This window comes from Oryzias latipes, chromosome 13 (assembly GCF_053564925.1).
Source record: "Oryzias latipes strain Hd-rR chromosome 13, Olatipes_Hd-rR_3.1".
In the NCBI taxonomy this organism is placed as follows: Eukaryota; Metazoa; Chordata; class Actinopteri; order Beloniformes; family Adrianichthyidae; genus Oryzias; species Oryzias latipes.
The window spans coordinates 29,378,919-29,400,213 of record NC_136249.1 but is presented as its reverse complement, the minus strand read 5'-3'; the positions used below and the strand labels follow the sequence as shown (position 1 = coordinate 29,400,213).

Below are 21,295 nucleotides of genomic sequence, written 5' to 3'. Positions count from 1 at the left end.
ATGACGTATGGATGACATCCCCTTTAAAGTGCCAACTGGATGAAAATCGATCATAGTGGAGAAACTAATAGTTACTGTTTGTGCCCGGCTGGAATTATATAACCCCAAGTCTTTCATATATAGGAGAAGAGCTGCGAAAGAAAAAGCAGAGAGCAAGATTCGTAAGATTCGCACCCCTCACTCACCCTGTGTGAACACCATATGCCAAAAGCACGTTGTTCAACCCACATTCAGTGCGTTGTTGAACATGCCACATATGCTTAATGTGTCTGTAGTTTAAGGCTTTCTGGTTAATCAAACTGACCAAACACCAAACATTCCAGCTCCAGGCCATCAGATTAACCTCATCAATAATAGGTTAAAGTCAAATTCACAGAGGTGACGGTCATCATAGTCTTTAATGGTTATGTGTGTAAGGGGGCTCGTATGAAGCAAAAGGCAAAGAAATAGTGAGAAAATCCTTTTAAGAGAGCAAGAGCTGGTTTTGCTTTAGGGCAAAACTGAGAAAAAATAAAAATAAAAAACTTCAAAGCCAAATTTCAGTAAACATTTATTTACAAAGCAAAAAGCGTGACACAGAGTAAACTCAAACTGAATATAAAAACTTGTGATAACATGATAAAATACATTACCGTACACAATGTATACCTCATGGAAGGTGTTAAATAAACTCTGTTTTTTGGGAGTGCAGAGGGGCCGCAGGTCAAAGGGATTATTGCATTTCACGTCATGTTTAAGGCAAAAAACAAGACACAAGAAGGAGATGGAAACGCCTGGGGTAACAATAAAGGAATATTACTTGTCTGTTCATTACAGGGCACACAGTCACATAAACAGCGACCAAAGATGAAGCACGGGAAAAAGAGAACTCTCTGTTAAATAAAAAAGTAATGTAACAATTTTACAAAGAAGATTGGTCCATTCAGCTTTCATTTAAGAACACATTTATTAGATAGATATATATATTTATATGTATATATATATTTATACGTCTGTGAGTGTTGCCTAATGAAAGAGTCCCTGCAGTTGTCTGATGAAGAGTGTCCCATGATGTGCAGTGCACCAAAACAATTTGTCGTCTTTGGTGCCTGGTGCGCTGAGCCGGAGTGAGTCCTTCACAACCTGAGTCCTCTCCCTTTAGTCCTACCGCCCGAGGTATCCGTCTGACGCCGCTGCTTCTCAGTATGGGTAATGTTTCTGCTTCTTCCCAGCGAAACACGACAGCCAGGTGCAGATCAGCATGGCGGCGGCGGCGCCAGCCCCCGTGCAGTAGTACGCCCAGCCGATCTGACAGGAGCCTACAGAGTGAAGCAAACATTAGAGACTGCATCTTTCCAACGGTAACTGTCAAACTAATTAAAGAAAAAAAACTTCATTTGGCTTCTGTTTGTACAGACAGTTTTTTAATAGACCTGTGTAGAAAAATGTTTACAACTATTCTAACACAATTCTATGAAGGGACACAGCAGCAATAAAGGAGTAAAAGAAGAAAGGACAACATAGCTAAAAGAAAAGTGTAGTTTGATTAGTTTACTTTTACAAAGCCATCCATCCATACATCCACCCATCCATTTTCAGAACCTGCCAAATCCCTTTCGGGGTCAAAGGGGTGCTGCAGCCAATCCTGTTACTGTTGGGTGAAGGCGGGGTACACCTATTGACTGTATATGAACCTAACTGAGTGACCCCTCCCCCTTTGCATTCCAAACAGGAAGTATCAGCTCATTCCAAGAAGTCAAAATCCCATAGTCTTCTATTGAGAAACAAACAGCTTGTGTTTCAAGTCACGGGGGGATTTCCAACAAGCTCCCACCTGATTGCCCAGAATGGATTTCATAGAAATAATGACTGCTTTCACAAAACACCCACAAAGAGCAGAAAACTGATTTCTTCCATTAGTCGCATGATGATCATTTACTGATGAGCCGTTTATCCTCCTCATTACACCATCTTCACTAATGACTCATTATCCAACATTTATGTGATTCATAGCTCTTCAGTTTACTTACTTGAGATGCACAAATCTTAATTGTTTACAACTGTTGGGTTGCTTTTCACTCATTGATAAAGCAGAAATAGTCCATCTGCAGTCAAGTTGACACTGAAGCACAACAGGGTTCGCTTGCAAGTGAACCAAGACTTTTGTTCACGTTGTGCTTGTTGGTCTGCAGTTGAGTTCAAAATAGCTTTCACTTCTGCCAAACGAAACGAGCTATCGGATGAAACAAACCCTGGTGAGGGCCAATCAGGTCAGGGTGAAAAGCAGCCCAAGTGTGCCAGGAGAGTACTGTGCTGCATCTTTGATGTTGCTTTGACATTAACAAGCTGGTGTTAAGCAGCAAGAATCAGGTCGGCTGATTAACATTTTTGCACGACTCACTGTTACCCTCACCCTCCTGCTTGTGAAAAATGTTAAAGCAAATAAAAAGAACCCAGTTTAAGCTTATTTCTGAACAGGCCAGCATGAGTCAGAGTCTAAGAAATTCTTTTAAAAGCACAAAGTTCGATTAAATATGTTAACTGAACTCTACAATCCTAACTGGTAATTGCAAGTGTGCCAAAAAAATATCTGATTATAGTTTTCGGGAGATGCTTTAATGAGATGTGAGAATATCAGAGTGGAGCGTTGTTGGACTTTTAATTAGGAGGTGAATAGAAGAAGGGAGGGGAGGAGTCGCATGAGCTCTGTGTTGACGAAACCTTATTTGGCAGTCAGAACTGAAAATCGCAGCTTCTCTGACTGTTATTTCATTGCAAAAACACCAAGACTCAGTGTTTAAAATTCAAATTGAGCTTGAATGCAGCATATTTGCTAAGAAGTGACTTTCAACATACACACAACAAAATTGACTCTCCTTGTCTAGTAAAAGACAGAGTCCAGAAATCATTTTAGTGAAATTCTATTTGAGACTTGAGCTAACAAGACTGATGGGACACAGAAATAACCAGTCTTCAACACAAAGATTTAATTAGCTGGTTTTACTGAACAGTAATGCTCAAAGAAGAGCCAGTTCTTTCAAGGAGAATAGTGCTAAAAATGTAAAGTGGATTTCCAACATGATCACTTCGGATGACATGCTCTCAAATTTCTGTGATTATAAAATTAGGAACCTAATGCCTTCAGAATTGCATTCATTTGAGTAACACGGAGGTGGTTTGTATTTATAGCATGGACATTTTGGCAGCTTCAATCCTGAACCTGAATTCACAAGGCAGAAACAAGAGCTCAGACTTGTCTTTATTTATTAAAAGTCCACCTTTTTGCGTGAATTTCCACATTCCCATGTTCCCCTACAAATAACTGACAAGTGTTTGTCTTGTGTAATAAGCCTGGTGTTCGTTAACCTTTGACCCGTCTCCTCTAAGTAAAAAAACACAAGGGCAGCTGGATATAATCCCCAATAGTTTGCAAAACTGTGACCGCATTAAATCTGTTGATTAGTGTTCCCAGAAATTACTCTTTATTTGTGTACAAAAACAGTACTGGTCATCACGGAACATGGAGAATTCCCAGTTGCAGACCTTAATGTATTCTAGTCAGGGTTGAGCATCCAAGCTTTAAAATCCCTCTGATGTGCATCACATTCAGTTACCAATCTGTACTTTTCTACATCTGACTGGTTAAGTCCTTGATGCATTCAGGGAGGAATTTGTTTTTGTTTTTTTCAATTTCAAACAATTCAAGTCAGAAAAAAAACAGTTGGAAGTAAACAGGTCTAAGTCATCCCTAGTTTTGGCCAACAAGTGAATTTCCTTACCGCGAAGGGGGGTCTAAGGGCAGGGATGCCAGTATAGCTTAGTCAGTTTGTTAGTTCATTTTAGTATTTTCCTATTGAACTCTTTGTATTCATGATCCTTTTGAGTTCATGTTTTACTTCGAAGCCCATCGAGACGACTGTTGTTGTGATTTTGGGCTATACAAATAAAATTGAATTGAATTGAATTGAATTATCTGCCTTAAAGTCCAACCTGAATTTATAACACAACTAAATATTTATTACACTTTAAATAAAACCTCAACAAAAGTTGATGAAAATGGTAAATCTGCAGCTTATTCTTCTTCTTTGCCCTTTGGCAAATTGCAATTTATCCATCCATTTAACCATATTCTACGCATCCTCCTTGTTCACATTAACCACCCTCAAGTCCTCCTTGACAACATCCATTAACCTCCTCTTTGGTTTTCCTCTAGCATCTTCCCGGGAGCTCCAACCACCAACATAATCACTGTACCTCCTCTCAACATGTCCAAACAATCTGCTTTCCTGTATTTATCTCTAAAACATCTAACATGGGCTGTTCTTCAGATTAATTCAGTCTTCAACATCTTCAGCTCTGTTACCTCCAGCTCTGCCATCGTCTCCAAAACAACAGCATGGCTGCTCTCACCAGTTTTCTACACCTTTTCTTTCATTCTTGATGACACCTTTAAGTCAGACATCACACCTGAAACCTTCCTCCACCCATCCCAATCTGTCTGCACACACCTCTTCTCCTCATTCCCACACTCTCTCTTGCTCTGAACTGTTGACCCTAAGTACTGAAAATCCTCCATCTTCTCCCTGTAACCCCACCGTTCCACCTGAGCCCTACTCTTTTACTCACAGATACTGTCTTGCTGCTGACCTTCATTCCTCTCCTTTCCGCAACAAATCTTTAGATGTTTCTTCATCTGCTCCCTGCTCTTACTACACATCATAATATCATCAGCAAACAGGGAAAATGCTATTCTACAAAAAAGATCAGATAGAAGTAAAAAAAGAGGAAACTGTAAAGCCCAATGACTTGTAAGGTGAAGCACTAACTAAATTAACCATCTCCTCACTCATGTTGTCATGTTTTTAACCTTTTCTTTTTCTTTTCCAGGACACAGCTCAACCTGTTTATCAATTAACTGTGTTCCTTAGTATTTTTGCTTATGCCTCATTCCTGTTATTTTTTCCTTAGACATGCTTTGGATGTAGTGTTATAGTTACACTGTTCTAAACTTTGTTTGATGTCAGATTTCTAGTTCACTAAGTATGACTGCAATCGATTTTTTTTAAATCCCTTTGCTTCCAAAGATTTAAAAACATTTCCAGACTATGATTGTTTGGTGTGTAATTAATCGACTTAATCGATGAATCAATTTATATTTCTATGATCCAAGCAGATCGATCTGTCTGAGGCAAGTTTTTAATCAAATCAACCTATATCATTATAAAATTGTTTCAAAATGAGCACATTGATTATATTGACAGTATGTTACAGCCTTTTTGAAACACCGTGTTAGAATCTGGTTTAAAAGTAATCTTCAATGTCATGAAGTTCAGACACTTTATTCCTGTAACCAGGATAAAAGAATTAGGGCAGTTCAGTTTCCAGGCTAAAATAACCTGGTTATTTCGGCATGTAAATGATGTAACTGAATTTCTTTTCAGCTTCCTTCAAAAGGGCATTTGCATGACAAAGGCTGCTGACATTCAACACTCAGAAAAGAGCAGCTGGATGAAAGGTATGATGATGCCCCTTTGTGGTAGTAGAGCTGTAGAAACTTGATTACAGCTCCTTCTGATATGCTTAGAGATATGTGACTTGTGTACGGTCTTTGTACCATTTGGAATATAATAAAGTGTTGCATTATCACAACTACATCAGATATCTAATCAAAATATCAGCAAATTGGCTTTTGATGTGTTCTCACAGCTATATAGATAACAAACTAAATGGTCTTTGGTTTAAGGTTTAAAAATCACAACTCTAAAGCAACGTACACACCGCCCTTGGCAACGCACGTTTAAGTGGCCACTTACTATAAGAAGCCTATGTAAATGTGCGTTTCCAGCTTCTGTGTTCAAAACTTGCGTTTACGTGTAGCCTCCAACATTTTCACACGGGCTCAAATCGGGGGACCCAGATTTGGAAATGACGTATGGAGCAGGTGATGTAACTTGCAAAGCTGGTTTATCTGGTGAACCCAGACAAGATGACATGCCTGACGATGTCTGTGTTTGTTTTTTCAAATAAAAATAAACCAAGGCCACTCTCCTGACATGATGGTAATCCATATTAGATAATGCAAGGACGTTAGCAATGAACTTAACCTTTTCCATTTTGTGCCCAATTTGCGGTATTTGCACCGATTCAACATTTCACACCAAGTCTCTTCCAAATGTAGGTGGTGGACATGTGCTAGTAAACTGTGGAAAAAGAAGAAGAAGAAGAAGCTCAAACCTGCCTATCCAGGGTTAACACCATGGACTAAACATGTGTTCTTGATCTAGCGCCAAATGCCCGGTGTGTATGCTGCTTTATGTAGTTTTCACGTTGGAACATTTGTTCTGCAACATGGCTTTTGACCCTTTGGTTTATATTAACTGCAAGAAAACTCCACAACTGTAAAGTGTTACATTTTAGTGCAAGGTTAATATGTAACGCTTCAGAATCCGTTGGAATTACGTTAATTGCGCAAACAGTTGAAAAGTTGTGGTAAATCAAAGAACATCAACAGTAGAGCTAAAGCTACAGTGTTAAAAAGGGTTAAGGCAGGACTGAAGTATCAACTTTATTCTGTTGTAAACCAAAGGAACAGACAAACTCTTGTTTCCGTTTGATTGCTGGGGTTCACTCTTGGAAACACAGACAAATTATCGAGCAGACCATAGCGGTTGAGGGATTTAAGCAAAGTGAGCAATGTATTACATACTATAAGGATAGGACAATAAAAACAGCAAATACAGTGATCCCTCGTTTATTGTGGGAGCTAAAAAGAACCTGCAACAGGTGGAATCTGCAAATTAGTTAGCCTTTTTTGTTGTTGCAATTTCAATTATTATCATGGATATTTTAAGGCTGTATAACTTCACTAGACACTTTATCCACTTTTCTTAGACAGAAAGGAACATTTTCACACTTTTTTCTCGCTTAAAGATTTCTAGTTAAAACCTTTGTAGAAAAAAGTTTTCAGAGTTGCACAGCTAGCAATAAAAGGCTGATGCAAAATGCAAACTGAATGCTTCTGTGGAGTGCAGGAGACACAGCACAAAGAAGATTGATTGACAGTGGTCTAAAGCAAATCAGAATGTAGAACACAATGTGCTGGAATACAAAGACATGATGGACAACAAGAGACAACAAGATGAAAGCCCCTATAAACCTATGATAGTTTTTAGCTGTTTTTCTCCTCCCTCTTCCTTTTCCTTCCTGGTCAGTGCTTGTTTCAGTAAATATTAAAAAAAAAACATCTGTTACAACATAAATTTCACAGACAATGATATTGATATTGTCAGTAATGGTAAAGTCATTGTCAGCTGTTTTTTCTTAAAGAGAAGCTGCCAAGTGTCAGAATTTCACCCTTGGATGTAACACTTTAAAATGTTACATCCATTTCATATATCTAAAACATGAAATTTAATACATAAAAGTAATTTAAAATAAACAAAAATAAGTGGGGGATCTGTTTGCTCTGTTTGCTCAGTTGTTGGAGAGGACAGGTTAAAAAAAAAAAAAAAGTTGCCAAATAGGAAAGTATAAATTTTCCTTCTCAGACAATGATTGCATAGATCTATGAAGGTCATCCTCACTTTAATATCACACAAAATTGCACATTTTACAAATATAATATTTATTTAAACAAAACCAGCAAAACAAATGTTTCACCCTTTAAAACATGGCATGCATGGCATGTAATAAGCCACTGTTCCCACCTAACATCAATTATCTGGGGCTAAACTCATTTTTTTCTGCTGCTGCTGGACTTGTTTGCATTCTCCCATAGTGAGCAATTCATATTGTGTAATTATATATAATTGGGTTAGTTTTCGTGATTTGCTGTAATGCCTCTTGCACCCTGGTCCGTTGGGATTATTTGACTGCAAGGGTTTTTATAATGGATACATTTCTGCCATCCTGTGACAGGACAAGCTGTGTTTGAATTCCTTTCCTCTTCAAGTGAGCATGAATTGGTTGAGCAAGTGTTTGGAAGTTACTGGAATTCAGCTGGGGATCAATTTTAGATGGTGGAAATTCATTCTGCCAATTGAGAAAGACTTTTATTTTTTGTGTGAGGCTTTTTTACTTTTTAATTTTAGCATTCAGACTCTGGCTGGAACTGGAAGAACAGAGAATGTGAAATCATGTAATCATCGTATGTGGTGGTCCCATCCAGGTTAATCTGCTTTTTATAGTCAACATTTTTAGTTTATACAAATTATTTTTTAGAAGCTGGTTGTAGATACTCACAATTTGAACACAAAGATGTTTCTGTAATATTTGTGGGAACTCTGTATTAAGATAATTGTTTTTATTAAAAACCTTGTCTTTAAAAGGCCATATCTTTAATACCTTCATAAAAAACAATTGTTTCCCATTTTTAAAAACATTTTGCCATGTTTTTGTCTGATCAAAGTCTGAGCTTTTTGAAAGTGTTTCCTGTCCCTTGTTTGGTATTATGCCTCATGAATTTCACCTGCGTCTGAGAGTATATATGCACCTGCATCACAATCAGTGCTTGCTATATAGTTGTTTGCTTAGCATTCATGACATTTGTGTCCAGCTTTGTCTTGTTCGTGGTTTGCAGTCTGCCTGCTTGTGTTCTGACCTTGTTTCTATTTCTGACCTGCGTTTCTGGATTTGGTGATTCTGGCCGGATTTAGTTTTATTTATTTTTTTTAAATTCAGCCTTAAAGACAGACTCAAATCATCATCCATTGGTCTATTTTAAAAGCGTTCCCAGTGGTCTTCAATTGTAATGATGCTTTATTTATTTATTTATTTATTTTTTGCCAGAAAAAAATAAATACTGTGCCGTTTCCTAGGACAGAGTTTCTGCAGAGCAGCAGGAGTTCACAAGAAAAGAAATCTAACATTATAAGTGCAAAAAAATGTATTGGAGCTATCCAGCCTTACCATTTTGAGAGGATGTGGATCGATTTGTCTGCAAGTATATGTATCAGAATGTCATGAATGCAATTGGGTGGCTTGCAGCAGATTGTAGCTTTTACGTAACTACTTCAAATGTCATTTTTTTAGTCCACGTCTGATTCAAAACAATGATGATATTGACATACTCAGAAATGTAATCTTAAACTTAGTTTTCCTAATATGTGTCTTTCATGATCAGACCCCCCCCCCCCACACACACACACCAAAAACACTATTTTCATTGGAGTTCGCCTTTAAAGGAGGAGAAATGTCTTGGTTTCAGTCCTATCAAGGAAATCCTCAACAACCAAAAGGAGTTCTTATGTTGGATTTGATTTATTTATTCATGTCAAGTATTAATTGTAGTCAATACAATAAAAGAGAAATCCCACAAATTTATCAAACTGATTACAGAAATGATGAAATGCATAGTTTAAAAAAAGACAAAAACTGAGATGCCCCTGAGTCACATTTGCTTAATTAAATATAGTGATCATTAACTAAGGTCAAGTACAGCTTGCTTTATTTATTTAATGCTCAGGTACCTGCAGCAACATGAGCCCGCCTTCAGAAACGAATAACATCCAGAGCTGAAGAATTAATTTTTGTTTTCCTGGTTCTGCCTCACTCCCTCTTGGTCACCTTTGCTTTGTCTCCTTTAGTGTCTCCTAAAAATTGGGAGATCTCTGCAGGTTTTTTTTAATCTAAAATTTCACTTCTACAAATGTCTGGATCTTCTTAAATACTGTTAACAATAATTCAGGGTTTTTAGGCTGCCCAGATTAGAACCATCATGTGTTCTGTTTACAATCAAATGTCCTTCATGTTTACTTTGTTTTCACCCAAATAAATACAAATAACAGCACTATAATTCACTTTAAATAATGTTCAGTAAATAAGAACTCATCCTTTTGTTCCTCTAACAGTTTAGAGAGAAGTATTTCTCTTTGTTTGTGCATCTGCACAATTTTCCTTCAGTCAGTGCAATAAATGTGTTATTTTAAACTAAAAATGTCAACACAGGCTAGATAACATTTTGGAACAAAAAAACATCCATGTTGAGGAGAAATTTAATGTTTTACTTTTGAAATATCTAAAAACCAAATATTTGTTTCTCTTTCATTGCTGATTTAAAGAGAATTATTTAAAAAAAAATCCATTAATTTTTGGGTCGTTTTAATAAACTGAGCAGCTGCAGCATGGAGACTCGCCTACTCTCTCAGTGTCAGATAAAGCAGCATATTGCAGGCAGTGAGATAGTCCTGATAATGCCAGCTTCATACAGAGCACACATCCAGCTCCTAGGTATTCTCAGCACATATTTATTGCTATCCTGCGCTCGTCAGCTACCAGAGGATCGGTTCACTTTTATCATGCATTTTAAAAGCCAAGAAATCCTGGTTCTGTCTTTAGTGACAGCAGCAGAGATTGGTGTCTGTTTTTCAGAGGAAGGTGTCAGGTGCTGCTTTATTGTTGCCTTCATCTCTGGGAGCAAAACATCCAAACAAACTCAAAAGAATCCACGTGTGATGAAACCTTACCCAGCTTGAACTGGTCTGAGCTGTTGTTGCAGGTCTGCCGTACTTCCTCGCTGTCCCATCCCAGGGGATACAGCGCGCAGCCCGAACCAATGAGCAGACCTGAGGATGAGATGAAAGGAGGCGTTCAGGGAACCGCAGCAATAACAGAGGGCCGGGCAACTTCATAAAAAAAAAAGCTAGAGGCCGATGAGACACGTTCTGTGAGCGAAGACAAACGATTTTAATGAAGCTCCTTGAGGATGGTTGGAATTGCTTTTATTATTTCATAATCTTTCAAAATCTTTTGATAGTGTGAATAAAAATGCAAAGCAGCATGCTGCCTTTTCTCTTTCTTTTCATTGTTTATTCTTTACACCTACTTTCCCAAATAAAAGAAAAATAGTTTTTTAATCACAATTTTTATAGACCCACCCTGATGAAAATGATGTGTTTGGTGTTGACATACATAAAAAAAAGTAAGCTTGACTATTTCTTTATTCATATTGTTGTGAATCAGAAGCAGCCATAAAAGGAAATTGAAAAGGATCACATTTGTGAGGTAGAAAATACAATGGGCACGCCACAAGCTCCATTCCGATGCGTTCACTTGCAGATGACTAGATCCAAGTACGTCTTCGTTTTCCTCGTCTGAGCTGGTATGCGGCTCAAAACTGTGAAGCTGGATAGCTCCGATATTGCTCGCCATTTTCGTTGCACTGGTAATGTTAGGTTGGGGGTGTGAAATCGCCTGTCCGTCCTGGGGGAGGATCCCTCCTTCATGTGGGCACCCCTGAAGTTTCTTCGTTTTTTCCAGAATCCGTTTTTTTTAGGAGTTTTTCCTACCGCGAAGGAGGGTCTAAGGGCAGGGATGTCCAGTTTAGCTTAGTCAGTTTGTTAGTTCAATTTAGTATTTTCCTATTGAATTCTATGTCTTCATGATCCTTTTGATTTTATCTTTAACTTTTTCAATTACCTATACAAAGCCCATTGAGACGATTGTTGTTGAGAATTTGGGATATATAAATAAAATTGAATTGAAAGGCTGAAAGCTAGTGGGAGACTAGCTCTGTAAACAGAGAGCTCTCAGCAACAGGGTGAGGAAGGAGGGGTGGGATTGCTCTGCACCAACGGTCCTGCCCACAACTCCAAAGTTCTAATCAACTACTACTGCTCTGCTGGTCCTAGACTATGACTGTTCTTATTATTTTTTGCCAAAAACTGTATATTTATATTCAAATGGGGCACTGGAAACACTTTTAAAATAGATCAAAAGATGCTCGGAGTGGAACTCAATTCTGCCTTAATTAGAAACAAACCTGTGCGTAAAAACAAGGCTGCTCACTGTACCACAGCACCTCCTGCAACAACAAGGCCTCCATGCAGCTCATAAAACTCCTCCAAATGAGCTGCAAACAGTATGCAAATGGCTAAGCAATTTCTCACGCGGGCATCACATATTTCAGTAAGCAATAATTGCTGAAAAACTCTGGCAATTCCTCGAGGGACTGCTTTATGTCAGTGATTAAAGGGACTTATAGTTTTTCTTAAAGCTGCTCACAGAGACAAGAGTAAAATCTCGTCAAGGCCATTACATTAAGGATTAATATACTCGATGTTTGCCCATAGCCAGGTCTTGACAAGTTATTCTTTGCATGTCAAGCAAGGACTTTTTTTTTTTAAATACCCTGTGGGGGCCCCTTGTAGGTGGCTCCGCCATCACATTAGCTTAATCCCCTCTGATGCGTCTGCCTTGCTATCAGTTTTTGGAAGTGAGGATGGCAGCAGAGCCTTTTCCTTCCAAGGTGATTAGGCCTGCCATCCAGGGCTGCCTCATTACATCTGCAACTGATAACGAGCGGGAATTAATCCACATGCTAATGGAGACTGGCTGGACAAACAGACTAACATCTGAGGTGGGAAAAGAGAAGAAGAAGAAGAAAAAAAAAGACATCTGTGTTTCTGCTGCCGAAGCCAGAAGGACGGCGACCGGTTTCCATCTCGCTAGTGCAGTTCTGTGGTGCTGCTGGTGGGAAAAATCAATTCGGTGAAACTCCGGCATGCTGATGAGTGCGAGGGGAAGCAAAAAAGCAAGCTCTGGCCAAGTTTGTGTAATTCCAGCTGAGGATCAGAGGGCATCCAGGGATTCTTCTTAATATGTGTGAAGACAGCCATTGCTCCCACACACCCTTAAGAGAATTTCAGATGAGTCTCTGCATCAGACCTAGAAAAATTACTAAAGGAAGCAACACAGCTGAAGAGGAACACGTAGACAATAAAAGCCCTCATTTAACAAAAAAAAAAGGCTGCTCTGATTAACTTCAAAACCTATCATTCAGCGAAAATGCAGAAAAAAAGGCCCATTTGTATTTAATAAGTTTCTTCCAGAGTTTTATCAAATGTGCTTATATTCACATTAGTAACTGTAAAGACTGTAATGCAGAGCCAGCATCATAATGTATTCCTCATTAATATTAAACTAAAATCTAAAATTCTCTTTTAAGTGCAAAGCTGAGATACAGCGGTAGAAAATTAAAATGGAATTTCTTCGCAGCAGAATGAGGGGAGCGAGAAAAATAAGTGGCTTTGTTTTAGAAAAGATCCAGCAATGCAAGCAGCGACGGCAGAACATTTTCATTTGGTAAAGTCAAGATTTAGAGAGCCCCAGCCCTCCCGCCTGAACAGCTTGAGGGGGTGTAAATGCATCTGAATAAATCCACTGAAAAAAATCGCCACCATCAGGTGTAAGAGGAACCGGAGACAAGTGATGGAGACTTCACCGTTAAGTTTTCCCCCAAAATAACAAAAAACTGTGATTTATTTTGTGCAAATGCAAAAAAGCGAAAAAACACTGCAAAGATTTTACTTTGAAAAGTCTCGTTTCAGTCAGAAAAATCAGCGAAAGCGCCCACATTTCACTGTAACACTGTTAGGTAAGTTGTTGCGTAACACAAACGGTTGTGGCGGCAAATGAATGAAAATATAACGCGTCGCTGAGTTGCAGTTTGCTTCAAACAGGGTTTCTCTTCAGGGCTTTTTATCTATTTGATGAATTTAAATTTTTTTCCTCCTCCCAGGATAGTTAATTCCATTCAATCCCATCCTCCACACTCACTATGTGGGTTATTGAAAGCAGGAGGAGGAAGATGGGGATGTGGGAAAAAGATTACTTTGAGAAAAAGAGGTCTGTTCGGTTTGTTAGCAAAGCTGTTTGAACCGTGAAGCCCTCAGAGGCGGCCACCTTTAGACCTTCAGTCTGCAGGCTTGCTGCTGTAAGCAGATGTTTTCTGCCTCTTTGTTATCAAAGACAACACTGACGGGTCCTAATGTGAGCAAACAGAAATTTGGGAATTTATGAAGGTGACACCCATCGACAGCTAACGTTAAACCTCTTGACTTCAAATCTTAACTGATGTCAAGATTTGGCAAAGATTTTGACGCTGGATGTCCTTCCTGACACAGCCCTATACTTTATCTGGGCTGGGGACAGGCATGGGGAAACCCAGACTTGGGCCCGCTTTTGGCTACATAGGTAGGCTGAAGCACAAAGGGTCTTGCCTAAAGACCCACACTGGAGGAGGCTCATCGAGCCCCCTGCGTCAGTCATACCTGCTGCCAACATCCAGCCACACTTCTTGCGTGCGGCCTGTCAGAATTTAGGAAATTAGACAATCAGAGTGAAAAAATAAATAAAGACAATCATAGTGTAGTTTGTGTGGGCATCCTACAGGCACTTACGTATCAAGCACACACCCCATAAGTGCGGCAACTCCAGGCCTTGAGGGCCAGTGTGTCTGCACGATATCCAGATATCCAAGCCCTACTCATGACTGATTACCTGGATCAGGTGTGTCCAGCCAACTAGAGCATGACAGAGCGGGGTATGTTGGAAAACATGCAGGAGTGCTGCCCATCCCTGGACTAGAGTGTGGCGTAAGGACACTGTACAACGGCATCACCTGTACATTATAAGTGTGTGCATCTTACATCTTATGAATATGTCACAATACACTCACCACACGCATAACAGTTTTATGTTTCACTTTAAACTACATCCCTTGAGCCTCAATGAAAATTGTGGCCAGTCATGTCTGCACCCCTCCATGGGTCCGGATTACCCGCAGTGACAGAGGCTTAATGTTATATTGAGATCTTCCGTGTGAGAATCGTGCCAATACTTTGAAATATTTATTTTGTTAGGAGTAGAAAACATACGCCATCCTTCTTTTATATGCAGCCAAACAAAGATCTTTTAATTGCAGAGACGCACTGAAATGAATTTTTGTTTGAAATCTCGAGTCAAGAACTACTTTAAAAAGCCTCGGGTCGGTTTTTCCAACAGCACATCCAAGAAATCTTCTTTTTCAGACGACTTGAACACGTTGCTTTTGCTCCAAGCAGATGGTAGTCTCATGATGAAATTGTTACAAGAGCGTGTGCAAATTTGCTTAATATCAACACGAGAGTTTTAGAGGCTGAGCGGCGGCTACATGACACGACTGAGCAGATGGATGAAAACATTCCACACAATAAAAATAATTTGTGAGAGATCTGCCAGAATCAGTTGGTTCATAAAGATACAGATGAGCCACTTCATTTTTAGAAACTTCAATTAACATTTCAGAGTTTTGGACGCATACCACTTTCTAAGAGCCAGACTTTCTTTTTATTTAAGACCCACTCCGATGAAAATTGTGTCATCAGTGTTTTTATCGTGTTCTTGTGGCATTTTTCTCGTGATATATAAAGAAAACTAAGCTTAAAATTGCATATTTGGGTATTTATTTATTCAAATTGTTGTGAATGAGGAGCAGACACAAAAAATGCAGTGGGAAAAGCTTGCAAGAGTGACATAAAAGCTATTAGGGCAAGCCTATCTGGCATCTGGTTTTAAACTGTACGGCTGGACAGTTCCAATATTGCTCAACATTTTTTGTTGCACCGGTAATGTTGGGTTGGGGTTGTAAGCTAGTGGGAGGGTGTTTAAAGTGATTGATGAGGGGAAGGGGGCTCCAACAGTCCTGTCCACAACTCCGATGCGAATGTCTTAGTACTGACACTCGGAGAAACTATGTCCTAGAGAACGACATTGTTTTTTATTTTTTAGCAAAAAAACAGTAATTAAATGGTATTAAAACAAACACTAGGAACTTTCTATATTTTTGCTACCCAGACTTTGCTCATATTGGAGTTTTGCTTCTGCTTGATCATTTACATCCAGTTTAGGAGGTGAGGAGGCAGAAGAAAAGGTCATATGGGGCGCTGAATGGAGAATCCAAGAAGCGGCTCATTCACAGATCAAGTTTCAATTGATCTCCATGTGGCCGTTATTAGCAGGCAGTTTAGGCCTAAAGGCTGCTATGAAAGAACAGTCTGAACTGCAGGGAGAGAGTTCACCAAATGCAATCAGTCTCACACATATCTGTGTTCTGAACCACAAATTCAGTTCTAATGTAGTGATCTTTATGCTGCCTCTCATTGCCTCAGATTTCATCATTGTCGTCGAGCTCAGTGTTGAAAGCGGATTTTTTGTTGCTTTGAAAAGAAAAAGATAAAAAGAAGAAGAGTTGTATTCCATCAGGACGATTGGTCCCCATTCTTTTTTTTTTGTGTGTGTGTCTTTTACCTGAATGAAAAGCTCCTTTTTCATATTCTCCCACACTCTCTGATTTGTGGAATACTGATGCCTTTTGTCAAGCCTTCTTGCTCTCTGTCAAGACCAGAGGAATTTCTTTACCCTCCTTCATAGCCCGAGACAATGCCATTCAAGGTTATCATTCAAGGGGCCAAAGAGGGCAGGGAGGAAAAAAAAAAAAGAAAAGCCTGCTGCAGAAGCTGGAGTGAATTTTTGGTGGCCAGGGAATTGGGACTGGGGTCGTCCCTGAATGAGTATGCTTGATGTAAGATTCCCACCACGAGAGGCATGTAAATGTTAACAGAGAATGCATGAAAATAACGCCCTTATTCTGTCTTTCACCTACCAATGTTGGAGGGGTGAACAAAAGCAGTTTCAGGAAATTGTTTTGCCGAAACTGCATGAAAGGAGTATTGATTTAAAGTGAGATTGTCGGCATGCTAATATGTGGTTCACCTCACCCTCCCTTGCCATGTTTACTTTTCTGAGCTTTAAATAATCTAATCCTTGCTGTGGGTTCAGTGTCACTTTTAGGCTCGACTGTGACTCACGGGTCCATGGAGCATGTGCAGGCATGTCTGCTACTTCACCTAAAACACCAGACACACTCGCCTGCCTGCCTCTCTTATCGGGTTTAGATCCTCTCTGTTGTCTAACTTGGATCAATGCGGCTGCTTTAGTGAAGCTGGGGGTCTGGATTTGGTTTATAACCCAGATGGGGTTTTATTGAAAGGCAGAACTGAGTGATAGGAAGATGCAATAAAAAAACAAGGGATTTAAATGGAGTTGTTTGATATGTGATGCGCACAGTGAGGCGTTTAAATATGTGCTGCAGCAACTGACAGCCATTCAGTGTCACTTTGTCAATAGTCTGTTCAGCGGTTTTCTATCAAGCGTTGCGCTTAATCAATATAACTTTAACCTCCCCGAAGATTTGCAATTCTGCACTCTTTTGTCAAGTTTTATTTTTGCCTGTGTGGACGTGAATGTAGGTCAGAAGAAGCACAGAAAGAAAGAAAAAAATCTCAGACAAAACAGCTTCTGACTTGAGAATCTTCCTCAACACATTCCCCCTCCTCTTTCTGCTATTTGCTGCCAGAAAAGGTCAAACCACTGTGAACACAGCTAAGTTATTTGGTCATATTCATGTGAGGCACCCAGGATTTTTTATCCACCAATCGGAACATCGCTTCAGGCTGTTTATAGGAAGGACTGCGCAAAAAACTGTTATGGATGACTTATTTTAACCCTATACAACCATTTGTCTAATACTTCATGAATGCATTTCTGAGACCTCTATTTCATTAGCACAACCAAAACAAAAACCCATTGTATATAATTTGGAACAGTATTTTCCACACACTAAAAGGGTCTATATCATGCTTTTCTTAAGCCTTTCAGCGTAAACTATATCCATACATATGAAAACCTTTGGCACACTAAAGGACAATTTATTTATGAAATAAGTTTATTTTTGAGAGTTAGTTTCCTAACTGGAAGTAAGACGATTCTCTCCGCTTTTTATGGGTGCCGCCCAATTCATGATGTCAACCTAGAGCCGGCCTCAGCAGCGTGTTGCCCAAGAAAACAAACAACATCTGAACTTTTGCAAAGATGGATAGTCATATGTTCCATATAAAATGAAAGAGTTTAGCTCCACAGAGAAAGTGGGTGTGTTTTTTAGCCTGGGGGCACTGTGGGTGGCGCAGAATTTTCCTGGAAGGGGCTGTTCATCACTCGTCTACATCACTATATGAGAACCCGCTCATTTAGTTGATGGGGAAGGGCTGGTGCTCAGAGAGCAGGTTTTTAAAGGAATGCTCAGACGTGTGAACGGATCAAAATACTGCTTGGGTTGTTTTTTTGTGAGGAATGACCATTGTAATACACTTAAAAGCTCAAATAAATTATTTTACTTGATAAAGGCCCTTTAAAAGCCTTCTTTAAAAAAATGACAGTTCGCCTTTTAATCAGGAGTGCCTTATAGTGCCGAAAATACGGTGTTATTATCATGCCACTCAGGGAAGTAGGGGACTTTTCCTCATTTAAAAATGTCTGTTTCCTTAAAATCTCAAAAACGCCTTAGGCAGAAAACCTTTGTTAATTTTCAAAACTTTATGGTGAGGATAACTAATGTATTGTTGTTCAGTTTTTTACATGAAAACGTGCCATATTGAAGGAATGCAAATTGTGTTGTTAAAATGTGTGGATTATGTTTGAGACAGCTATTAAATAAGAAACTTCTTTCTTGAACACTTGTGCCAATATTTTTGCATCTTAACAATGTTGTGAGGCAAAAAGTTATGGTAGTATCATAATTGACACTATCTCGATCTCCCAAAAAATTATATTGCAATTTACATTTGTGATTTTTTTTAAAAATGGTTTAAAAATAAACAACTAAATTCCCCCTAAAATTGAATGTTCTGTCAATTCTTGATGTAGTGGGCTTTACAGGGTTGACTGAAAATGGTTGAATATGTACAATTTGCAACAATTTCTATTAAACATGTCTTTTTGGTGGGGATTAACATGCTGTTAGTTATCAGATCAGTGGATCTTTGGTACTAATTCAGCAAATATGTTGCTGTTTTGCATCACCAGACTGAATTAGTCATTTCAAATTATCACAATTAAGATTCATGTGAGATATTTCCACATTTTACAATTATAAACCACTTTATTATTTAATTTTATTCTTTAAATGCTATCCACATGTTTTTTGAGGCCCCTAAACCTTTTAGCACCCTATATGAGTTGATACAGCTCCTTCCAAAACACTTAGTTGGATTTAGTTGTTTTCTAGAAACCATTTTTGGCAGAAATATTCACCTTTTAAATAAAATCTTGGCTGTATTCATTTAAAAAAAACCTATGACTTAAAGGGATTTCCTAAATCATCTCTATTTTACAAAGCCCTGTTCTCCTCTCCTTCAAATAAACACTACAAGCACATACTGCCAAAGCTGTTTCCTTGAATAAAAGCCAACAAGGGAAGAATTTTTAATTTCCGTGTCGCGCATTGCAAATGGTTGCCAACAACATGTCTCACAGCTGACTGCACTTGATAACCAACACTATTTGTCCAGCTGGGATCGTAGTCATTTTGCTGGGAATCAGGTTTGTTCATTTTCAACTAACAACGGTTGGAGAGACACGTCATTAGTCTTTAAAACTGTTTCACAAGCAGGTTTTTCTTTCAACATTCAGCAAGTTTGATGTCTATACAGCAACAAAGAATGCAGATGTGGACACAGCTGCAATAGGCCCACTGCGTAGATGTCCACCTATTGCACAAATTCCCCAAATAAATCAGTTTTAGAGAGGCAAACATAATGAAATGCGCTGAAATCTGACTGGTAAAGAAAATCAATGACTGACTGCTCACTGTTACAGGCAGTCAAATCCAAACTCACTTATAGTCGCTGGCCAAATCACTTCAAACCTTCACAGAGACAGTGAATGCATATAGGCACGCATAAAAAGGGTGGGCTTCTATGCTAAAAAAAAACTGTTGATGTACAAATTCAAAACCAAATTTGATTTACGATTCAACTCATTTCAAATATGATCAATTTATTTGTCTAACTTCCATTCCTAAACCTATTTTATTGATATGGAAAAACGGTTTTAACATAAGATTTGAACTGAACAAATAAAGGATTTTCATTTAAGACACACTCAGAGGAAAAAATGTGCTTTTGATGTTTTTAAAGGAGCTATACCATGCTATTCTTAAACCTTTTATAGAAAACGATATCCATATATATGAAAATATATTTCCTTTAGCACACAAATCATTTTTTTTACGTTGAATATTAATTATTTTCCTGATCTCTTTTCCAACCCGGAAGTAAGATGACTCGATTTCTGAGGCACCACCTTTCACTCTTGTGGGTGTCGTACATTTCATGACGTCAACCTAAAGTCGGCTGCGTTTTTTTTTACATCCACTTGATGGAGAATAGATATAGAGACAATTAGGCTCAAAATTGCATTTTTAAGCAGAATCTGAAGCAGGTCTCAGCTCTGCGCCAACAACTCAGAGGTGCATTTCTAAGTAACTACTGCCGCTCTACACTAGACGACTAGATCCATGCACATCTTTGTTTCCCTCGTCCGAGCTGGCATCTGACAAAACTATACAGTTCCAATATCACTCAACAATAATCATAGGAACTGTGCAATAATCGTAGGACTGTGAAATAATCATAGGAACAGTGCACCTATAGGAATCGTAATATATCATATTGATATATCTCTTACTCCCTGTTTTAATCGCACTGTAAACGGCTGGCCCAGGACCAGAGACACTGATTTTGCCTTGTCCCTGTGGTGAAATGACAATAAAGAATCCTGAATAATTGTTAGGGTTAGGGCTGTAAGCTAGCAGGAGAGCCAGTAAACAGAGAGCTCTCAGTTATAGGTGACGGGAAGAGGGGTAGGGTTACTGCCACAACTCGGAGGTGAATTTCTATTGAACTCCTGCCACTATGCAGAAACTATTTCTTATAAAACAACAACTTTTGTTTTTAGACAAAAACGGCAATCATAATTAAAAGACGACTACTTTTAGAATAGATAAATGATGAAGGGTTTTTAATAGAATTTTGAATTTTTTCGTTTAAATTGCAGAGAAGGTTTTTATCTCTCTAAAAAAATACACAAAAGGACTTTTAAAGAAAATCATTCGTGAATTTGCATTTTCCTTAGGTGAGCATCGATTCAATTTATCCTCAACTTAAAAACTACTTCAGTGAATTGACAGAAAACTGCTGTCAATAATGTTCTCAAGTTTAAACACATTAAAAACAAACCAAAGAAAGACGCAGCAAATCTCTTGCTTCCTTGCTGCTTTCTTGTACACAGTTTAATTTCTTTCCGTGTTCTCCGATCAGTCATTGGCGGAGCCGCGAGCAACCGGCAGTTTGTGTTTCATTGATCTGTGTGGGGCTTTTGCTGCAGGCACTCGGTTACGAGCTAGTCTTATCTAATCACACCATTCATTTGTCACGCAGTTTCCAACTAAAACCAGCAATTAATAAACACACCAATTACAATGAGCAAAATGAACTTCTGCTTCATTAAACACTGGTCAAAACAGCTTTAGGTCCACGACTCATGAGTACAAATTGCATAATCAAGAAAGAGGCTCTGCTAAATGCACTGCAAAAGACTTTCAGTTCAGATCGTTTTTTAGATAGGGAAGGCAGAATAAGCTTCTCTTTATTTTTTAGGGATA

General features: G+C 38.8%; 1 protein-coding gene across 1 annotated transcript in view; it reads right to left on the bottom strand.

Moving 5' to 3' along the window:
* Window positions 1-533: 533 nt before the first annotated feature.
* lhfpl6 (LHFPL tetraspan subfamily member 6) overlaps window positions 534-21,295 on the bottom strand; it is a 61,033-nt gene continuing 40,271 nt past the window's right edge. The window contains exons 3-4 of the mRNA XM_004075289.5: window positions 10,443-10,541; window positions 534-1,298 (exon numbers count right to left, since the gene is read on the bottom strand). Of these exons, the coding sequence (XP_004075337.1) occupies window positions 1,180-1,298; window positions 10,443-10,541 (218 nt within the window). The 3' untranslated portion in view covers window positions 534-1,179. The remainder of the gene's footprint in view (window positions 1,299-10,442; window positions 10,542-21,295) is intronic.